Raw genomic sequence first — 9,867 nt, forward strand, 5'->3', positions numbered from 1 at the left:
CACTCCCCTTACAGCTCCGGACTAACTCAAACCTACTCTCCTTCCGCAAACAATTGAAAACCCACCTGTTTGCGAGGTCCACCGAATCCTAAACCCTTCCGTCATATTCAGTTCTGTCTTATGCTTCAGCGCTTGGACGCCCATTGGGCAGCAACCGCGCTATATAAATGACAATACAATACAATACAAGTGGTCCATTTTGGCCTGAGTCACTATTTCTCTTAGGCGTTATGCAGGATTCTGAATCAAGGTCAGTTTCTGAGCAGCTTGCACCACGTACACTGGTGATATTTGTAGCCTTGTCCGTCAACCCTACATCAGATAACCTTGACATAACAGTTTTTATCCCTCCTTTTGATTGAACCCATCTCCGCATGGGGCTGTTAGCAGACAATCCCTTAATTTGTTCCTTCTTATTGGCAGACCCGACACTGGATATACTCTGTCTCCTATTTATGTTTTCCCCAATTTTGACCTTTGGGCTCTTCTTTTTTTTCAAGGAGAGGGAGACCAAGGAAACTTGATTGTTGATGATGCTGGTATGGTGCAGCAAGTTTATGCAAACACAAGTGAAGTGCAATATAATTATACAAATATCCCGGCACTCAAGTGACATCTCCTGTTCGTAGTTAGTCATAACACACTACATTGTTCATACTTATAATATCACTGGCAACAAGCAGATTTAAGTTAATAAAAACAGTGATTATTTAATCCAAACAATAATTTAAGACATCATGGTTTACAAAAGGACCATAATATATAACATTCAAGAGAATCCGATTGATGGTTATGTCCTCATAATCTTGATCCAAATACACGACAGCCGACACGTGTTTCGTCACACCAAGTGACTTCCTCAAGGCTTTTTCCCGATTTTAAGGGCGTGAGAAGCTGCACAATAGTTTGATTCCCGAAGTCTTCCACTGTGGACGGCGTCGACCAGGGCAGTTGCTGGTCAATAAGAAAAGTCCATCTATTTCTTGTTTCAAATATTAGAGCAAAAAAGCCGCCTATGAAAGTAATTCAAAAGGACGTGTCATGCAAATAAATACTAGGTATGTCTCATGTATTCTCAATAATTCGTTCAAAGTGTCCCCGTTGGAACCGTAATACTGTTGACTTTCATTATCTTCAGCATAGTTATCCTGCTATTTTGTGTGCCACCGAGACAGTTGTTGAAAATCAGGCTGGCTATGATAGGCCCCGCAGGTTTTTCTGTCTGTGTACCACCAGCGCGGACTCAACACGGCACGTCCATGATAGGGTTCCCGAATGAAGTGCAAACGACCTCTCCGGTATTATTGGTAAGTTTGGGCCTTTCCAAGAGGTTCTGTTCAGAGCAATTACACAATGGTACCTCGGGGTGACTAAGTTGATGGAATGTCATGTTCAGTATCTGAAGTTAATGTCTCCATTTGCAAGGTGTCTGGAAAGCTGCCCTTTTAAAAAAAAATTCTATTTGCATCTATTTCCTTTAGAGGTAAGGCTGGTTTGGGTAGGGTATGCTTCTCTTTGTCCTTCTGACTTGCCTTCCACTTTTTTGCGCTATTTTCATTAACTTTATTTTTTAACTTATTAGAACGAGGGGGCGAAATTCTATCCGCTGATTGAACCAGTAGCGTACATTTTCTTCTACGATCTTTGTTTCTGGAAGAGATTTCCTTTTTTTTGCATAGCACTAAACAGTGAGTAGAATGTTTTGGCCTCTGCATTGTTTTGCGTGGGACCATTCATGTTCTGTCTTCCCTTTCTAGCACGTTTTTTTTGCCTTTTTGTTAATACTTGGGTGAATGTGGTTTTTGCTTTTGTAGTAAGAGATTGTAGGCCACTAGTTGTTAACTGGATCAGCGATATATCGTTTTGGGTTTCTTTTGTATTTACACAACCTGACACATTTGGTTGTCCTCCCTGTTGTTCATAGGTTTCCTTTTTTGGTGAGTTGTCTAATAACTGCAATTGCTCTTTGTGTGTTCCTCTGGAATTTGCCTTAAAATTAGTTTATGATCGGCCTTGTGCTTTGTTTCTTTCAATATATCAATTAGTATAGCTGGCAGAGTACTTAATTTATCTATTATTTGGTCGCATTTGCAGATACATTGTGGATCTGTGCTCTTAGGTGATTGGACCTTCTTCAGCTGTTTGGTAAGTATATCTATTTTGATGTTAATACTAGAGAAGTGTGTTTCCATAATGTTCATAGGGTCGATCTAATTTATCAGATTGCATATTTAGTGCTGATATAGACGTTTGCAGAATGCTTAATAATGAGGAGTGTAAAGAGGATAGGTTGCCTGTCTCCGTTTGGTTGATATATTTTTCGGTTTACAGGTTTCGTATCCTCCAGTTTTGGAATTATTCTGCTGAAATGATGAAATACTTAAACTTTTTTCATGTTTGTATATCAAATTGATCCTGCCTTGAGTTGGGTACTGAACCATGTATTGAATAATTCTTTAGGTCTGTTAGGATTTGAGAAGAAGAGTGGCTTGATGTTTCTATAATTGAGGAAAGATCCTGCTTTGTTTCAGTGTCAATTGATCTTGTTGCAGGAACTTGTTTTGTTTTGTATAATTGATTTGTAGTTTCTATTTGTGAGGTTACAGGAGTAATTGCCAAGTTTGACAGTTTTTTCTTTTTGTCTCCAGGGCTTTTACAAGTTCAGCATTGTCCATTATTAATGTGGAGTGCAACCATGAAGTTTGCAGACCGTCCTTCTTGGAAGCCTTTATATCACAGGGTGTTGAAGGGGAATCGTAGCATCGATTCTCCTCAACCTGTTTATCTCTGTTAGGAGTTGAGTGAAAGTGATCCAGTGTTTTGAACTTGGATGCTATTGCTATTTCATCATGTTGATGGTTTATTTTTTTAAGTTCAGTAGTCAGATCTATACATGTTTGCTTAATATCTTCCAAATCGCTCTTGTGATTATTCACTGAGTGTATAATTGCCTGTACAATGATTTTTTCCTACTTTTTGTTTAGTGTGTTTTTAGCTGATTTTCCTCATCTATTGAATGTTATTATGTGCTCCATTTTTCCTACACTTTCCCTGTGTCTGGGCTCTGTAAATGGTGCCATTGCATAAGGTGCTGGTTGTTGTGCCTCTCGCGTTTCCAAAGCCATTGGTTTTTGTGGGGCAAGAGGTGTGAGCAAACCCTTTATACTTCCTGTTTCCGGAAAGATTGCTGCTGCCAGGTCTTTCAGAAAGAAAAATGTATTTATTTCTTGTTCCGACCTTCTCGCTTTTCCAAAATTGGTTTCCAGTGGAGGAAGTATTGGGCTGGGATGGTTTCAATCAATCAATCAATCACGGCATTTGTAAAGCGCGCTACTCACCCGGGAGGGTCTCAAGGCGCTGGGGAAAAGGGGATGTTACTGCTCGAACAGCCAGGTCTTGAGCTGCTTTCTGAAGGAGAGATGGTCTTGGGTTCGCCGAAGGTGGGTGGGCAGGGAGTTCCAGGTCTTGGCTGCCAGTTAGGAGAAGGATCTTCCTCCGGCGGTGGCTCTGCGGATGCGTGGTACGGCGGCGAGGGCTTGGCTGGTCGATCGTAGCTGGTGGGTGGGCGTGTAGAAGGTCATGCGGTCGTTGAGGTACTTGGGGCCCAGGTCGTGAAGAGCCTTGTGTGCGTGGGTGAGGAGTCTGAACGTGATTCTCTTGCTAATGGGGAGCCAGTGCAGGTCTCTCAGGTGTCCGGTGAGGTGGCTGTGTCGGGGGATGTCCAGGATGAGTCGTGCGGAGGCGTTCTGGATGCGCTGGAGTCTTCTTTGGAGTTTGGCTGTGGTTCCGGCATAGAGGGTGTTCCCGTAATCCAGTCAGCTGGTGACGAGTGCCTGGGTAACGGTCTTCCTGGTTTCAGTGGGAATCCATCTGAAGATCCTGCGGAGCATGCGTAGGGTGATGAAGCACGAAGATGTGACGGCGTTGACTTGTTTGGTCATCGGCAGGGAGGAGTCCAGGATGAAGCCCAGGTTGCATGCGCGGTCCGTTGGTTTGGGAGCAGTGCCCAGGGCCGGGGGCCACCAAGAGTCGTCCCAGGCGGAGGGTGATGATCCCAGGATGAGGACTTCCGTCTTGTCTGAGTTCAGTTTAAGGCGGCTGTTCCTCATCCAGTCGGCGGCGTCTCGCATCCCTTCGTGAAGGTTGGCTCTGGCGGTGGTGGGGTCGTTGGTGAGGGAGAGGATCAGCTGGGTGTCGTCGGCGTAGGAGATGATGTTGAGGTCGTGTTGGCTTGCGATGGCTGCGAGGGGGCTCATGTAGACATTGAAGAGGGTTGGACTGAGTGAAGATCCTTGTGGTATGCCGCAGATGACTTCAGTGGCCTCGGATCTGAATGGGGGGAGGCGGACTCTCTGGGTTCTTCAGGCGAGGAACGAGATGATCCACTCCAGTACTTTCTCTCGGATCCCGATGGTGCTGAGGCGCTTCACTAGGGTGTGGTGGCAGACAGTGTCGAACGCCGCAAAGAGGTCCAGGAGGATGAGGGCTGCTGCTTCCCCGTTGTCGATCAGGTTTCCTATTCCTTGGGATCTTGTTGATGTCCCCCTTGCTGTAGTTGACTTCTTTTGTGACTTTTTAGTTTGTGTGATTTTTGTAGCGGGGGCACCTGCCTAATCCGCCCTGATCTAATTTCGCTTATACCACTTTTCTGGTGAGACACCAATTAGAGGTTGCCGCCCGGGTTTCCTTTTTTTTAAATGCCTGCCGGTTTAATACAGCAAGATTCCTCACTGTCAGCAAAGGTCAAAGGGCAGATAGCACAATTGCTGGAGCCAGCCCGGCCCTCCACCCACTCCCAGTGTGCAGTGGAATAAATAGCATCTGATAATTCATTAAAAGTATTACAAATATATTGGCTGCGAGTGATAATAAGTGTTAGAATATATGTCTAACTTGTTATTCTTTCCTAAAGATTCACTTGTTTTGCTTTCACAACCTTGAGTTCCAGTGGTTCCAAGCTCCCTTTCTACACAGTGTCCCCGAGCTGTTTCACCACTATTAGAAATGCAACTCAAACTGATTGCCTATCTTGCTTCTATATATGCTTTCTTTCTGCAAAGTACAAAGTCATAAATATTTGTTCTTTATGTTGATTTACAATATCAAATTCTATTTCTCCAGGTGACTGAAGCATGAACAGAAAAAAGAAGGTTTTGATTTTGTGAAACACAATAAAAAGGATTATTTCAAGGAAAGTTAAAACATTCTCGAGCTCTAGAGGAGAAACATATTATATGTGCCAGGAATGTTGATGAATTTGGAGCGGAAGAAACTGCTGAATGTGAAATTTGTCAAATATTTAAAGAAATTACGGTAAATGTTTACGAAGAGTCATTTACTGAGATTGAGGACTCTCTGAAGTATGAATGGAACTCAAGAGTAAATTGAAAGTCGGCATCTACGAATTGTAAAAATATTTTCACTTAAAAGAAACATTTCAAGATTGGTTGGACAAAGAACATTTGCTACATTGGATACCCACACAGTGCATTTGAGAATAATCAGTGTTGCAAATTCTGTCTGATGGTTTATGAGAAATGCCCTGGAGACCCAAACCCCTCCTAAAAAAGCAGTATTTGTGCATGTGATTAAAAGAACGAGCTTTTGTCTACGTCTCAAGTAATTGTTAGAGAGAAGAGATTGTTAAGAAAAAAACAAATTGTAAATGCTCTTTCTCATTACAGCAAAGACGCTGGATTATCATCTCCAGTATCAAAACATTATCCCCCATCAACTCTGTCTCTTGGGTTGATCAGAGTATTTTCAAATTGGCTCGGACTACCAAAGTTGATCATGTACCTGCCCTAGCCACTAGAGTGGCAAAGAATGTACCTGCACAAAGTTTAAAAGAGGCCAGTGCTATGTATTGCTAATTCATAAAACCACCCTGGCATGCCCTAAACACCTGTCATTACTTGTATGAACAAATATACTTTAACGGCAAAAACGAAACCCCAAAGACCTTATCAGTTATTTTAAAACTTCTAAATCGAATCTGATAAACCGGAGTCACAAAATGAGTTAATTCAACTTGATAGAACTCACTCTGGCTTAACATGGAGAAAATGAACCCATCTCACTAAATTCAAGGGGCTCCTCAGTGAAAGTTTATAAAACAGGTTAGACAGGCTGCCTTTAAAAGTAGGAAAATAGTCTCCAGATAAAAGATATAATTAGTTAAATACAAATGTTAAGAAGTGCATCTGCCATGTATTTTAGAAGTTAATGCTGAGTGTAGCATAAACGAGTACAAACTCTGGAATCAGATACAGTCTTAACATGGCCGGTGTCCAGGAGCAAACCCAACATGAAAATTCCCATAACTCGATTAGGAGTAATGGATTTGAGAACAGCTTTAGTTATCAATACCACCCCACTAAACATGAGAGAACTGACACTGGACAAAAACCTTATCAGTGTCCTGAATGCCAGAAATTCTTTACTCATAAATACTCTCTCATTCAACATGTGACAATCCACACTGGGGTAAAACCATATCAGTGCACTGAGTGCCAGAATAGCTTCAGTCAGAAAAGTAGTCTCACACGACATGAACGGATTCACAGTGGGTACAAACCTTATCAGTGCTCAGAGTGCCAAATAAGCTTCAGTCATAAGGTCAGTCTAATTTCTCATGAGAAAATCCACACTGGGCTAAATCCTTATCAGTGCTCAGAGTGCCAGAAAAGCTTTAGTCGTAAAGACTGCCTCATTCAACATGAAAGAACACACACTGGGCTAAAACCTTATCAGTGCTCTGAATGCCTGAAAAGCTTCAGTCACAGAAGTCATCTCACTCGACATAAGATAACACACACTGGCTACAAACCTCATCAGTGCTCAGAGTGCCAAAAACGTTTCCGTTGTAAAGAAAATCTCAATCGACATGAGAGAATCCACACTGGGCAAAAACCTTATCAGTGCTCTGAATGCCACATAAGCTTCAACCGGGAATCAAGTCTTGCTCAACATGAGAGAACACACACTGGTGAAAGACCTTATAAGTGCACCGAATGCCAGAAAAGCTACAGTCAGAAAGGTAATCTCACTGAACATAAGAAAACACACACTGGGTACAAACCTTATCAGTGCTCAAAGTGCCCAAAAAGTTTCAGTTGTAAGGCCAGTCTCATTAAACATGAGCGAATCCACACTGGGCAAAAACCTTATCAGTGCTCTGAATGCATGAAAAGCTTCCTTTGGAAAAGTTATCTCACTCGGCATGAGATAACACACACTGGGTACAAACCTTATCAGTGCTCAAAGTGCCCAAAACAGTTTAGTTGTAAGGCCAGTCTCATTAAACATGAGAGAGCTCACACTGGTGAAAGACCTTATCAGTGCACCGCATGCCAGAAAATGTTCAGTCAGAAAAGAAATCTCACTGAACATAAGAAAACACACACAGAGGACAAACCTTATCCGTGCTCAGAGTGCCAAAAAAGCTTTGTTTGTAAGGTCAATCTCATTCAACACCAGAGAATCCACACTGGGGAAAAACCTTATCAGTGCTCTGAATGCCAGAAAAGCTTCAACCGGGAATCAAGTCTTGCTCAACATGAGAGAACACACACTGGTGAAAGACCTTATCAGTGCACTGAATGCCAGAGAAGCTTCAGTCAGAAAAGTAATCTCACTCAACATAAGAAAACACACAATATTTACAAATGATAGTGGTGGTCCTGCTGGTAGCACATCACTCTCTAAGTGCATTAGATATTAAGTCACAGTATTGGTGCCCCTCAAGTTTATAGATTTTCACCCCACTCCCTAAGGTGTTATCCACTGTTCTCAAAGAGCCCAGTGGCAATGTCAAAGACTATAGATAAACCTCGGCACTCAAGTCAGTTTAATTAGATTCCTAAAAAAAGATTTTATATTTGATGTATCTACAAACAGTGAGTTTCATAGAGAAATTCAAAATGTCATTGCTTGTTGTTCAATAGAGTAAATATATAAATCAAACGCATTTAGATCATATATTTGGAAACAGATGACATATGTTTTAACGATGGAAAGCTTGATACAGTAATCCTTCCACATGTGTTGGACTGGCAGCCGACACGTGTTTCTGTTGGAACTGCAACACCCTCCCTAAATAATAATGGAGGTAGGGACGTCAAATAAAATCCCATAGGAACTAATCTTACATTAAATATTGTAAAGTAGATAAAAATCTAAATAAATGGAATTGAATGGCAAAAAAATAGCTAAAAAGAAAGGATTTTATTATTTTGAGATTTTGTTTTAAATTATTCACTCCTATAACTTTCATTTTTAGAAAAGTGTAAATTATCTCTTTTGTACTCATTCCACCGTCAGTCACTAGTTAACCTAGTCGATGGACTGAGAAACTCCTTACCGTAGATGTGACTGCGTGTCTTGCTGAATAGTATTATACACATTACAGTCCGGCATCAACTCAGCAAAGTTATGGTGTAATCATTAAACTAATAGGATTCGCTTGCTAGGTTACAAAAGGAGACCTATGCTTTGAAGCTTCTTTATTGTTATACGCTAGGTCTAGTTGACTCTTACACCTTACTGACTTAATCCAGTCTAGTTCAGAGGGCAGAACCAGAGAAATGATTTGGTGCTCATTGAGGTTAATCAATGCCAAGTCTACACCAAGGGATATCAGAGAGTGTCTTATCTTTACTTCACAGCCTGTGAGTTCCTCTACATAGTCACCTAGTCATTCCAGTAACGTTTCAGCATAGGACAATCCATGAACTTATGCTTGTTGTCTGCTTCCGTCATATTGCATCTCTTCCAACCTGGGGCTACTTGGGAGTACTTAGCCAGTCTCTGGAGCATCCAATGGGCTCTGTGGAGAGTGAAGAGATGGTTTTGCTTCAGCGGTGTAGACTTTACTGTTTTATCAAGAAGATTTCGACTTTCAGAGTAAAGCTTCGTATAAAAACTCCTGAAGACTTCCCTTATTTCTTGTACATTAGTTACCATCATCCCTGAGGTATCTTTTATTGCTTTTATCTCACCAAAAGATGTCTTCTGTCTGGTTCTGGCTGCTAGCATTTTCCCAACTCTTTCATTCAGCTCATAGCAGTTCTCTCTATTCACTGTGTATTGTTTAGCAGCCCTTTCTGCTATATATTCTTCTGCTGCCGTTCTTATTTTTACAAGTTTCATATATGAGGGATCCATTGGGTCTCCATTATCAGTTTGGTCTGTCCTATTGATTAATTCCTCCTCTGCCAACAGCAGCTCCCTCTTTATCCGATCAGTTCTTTCTTTTTCCTCTTTCCTTTTTCTAGCCCCAAAGCTGATAGTCTCACCCCTTACTCCGGCCTTAAAACAGTCCCACACTATCCCAACCGATGCTGTATGTCTATTTATATTCAAAAACTCGACTATCCTTTTCTTCATATGTTGGATGTATGCATCCTCCACGAGCAATGCTCTTTCGAATGTCCACTCGGAAGCCTTCCTTACCGCTTTCATACCCTTCAAGGTGACAATAAGAGGATTATGGTCCGAAAAAAGCCTTGGTATTCTTTCAATCTCTGCCCCATCGATGCGTTGGCTACTAATTAAAAAATAATCCAATCTCACGCTTAATCTATGAGGCGCTGAGTAGTATGTGTAGCCATCTTGTCCTGGGTTGAGAGTATCCCATACATCAAGTAATCCATTATTCCTAGCTAGATTAGAGACTGCTTTAAAAACTCTTTTCTTCCTCCCTTTGTATTTAACTGGGGGTCCTAGCCCCAACCCCAAGCCTCCTGCTCCATTAATGTTAAAATCGCCACCTATCAATATAAAGGGTGCCCAAGTTGCCAACTCAATGTCAATTTCTTCAAAAATCTCCGGATCATCCCCTGTAGATCCATAAATAGACCCCAGAGT

The 9,867-nt window shown here is 41.7% G+C and overlaps 1 protein-coding gene across 5 annotated transcripts in view; it reads left to right on the plus strand.

Annotated features, from left to right (window-relative positions):
- LOC147736796 (uncharacterized) overlaps nt 1–7,680 on the plus strand; it is a 104,051-nt gene extending 96,371 nt beyond the window's left edge. For 4 of the 5 annotated variants that reach the window (XM_086953479.1, XM_086953478.1, XM_086953477.1 and 1 more), the window contains 2 exons: nt 5,122–5,313; nt 5,685–7,680. In XM_086953479.1, the coding sequence (XP_086809605.1) occupies nt 6,280–7,671 (1,392 nt within the window). In that variant the 5' untranslated portion in view covers nt 5,122–5,313; nt 5,685–6,279 and the 3' untranslated portion in view covers nt 7,672–7,680. The other variant, XR_015307579.1, reaches the window with a different exon arrangement.
- Nucleotides 7,681–9,867: the final 2,187 nt, after the last annotated feature.

Source organism: Lissotriton vulgaris, chromosome 1_2 (assembly GCF_964263255.1).
Source record: "Lissotriton vulgaris chromosome 1_2, aLisVul1.2, whole genome shotgun sequence".
NCBI lineage: Eukaryota > Metazoa > Chordata > Amphibia > Caudata > Salamandridae > Lissotriton > Lissotriton vulgaris.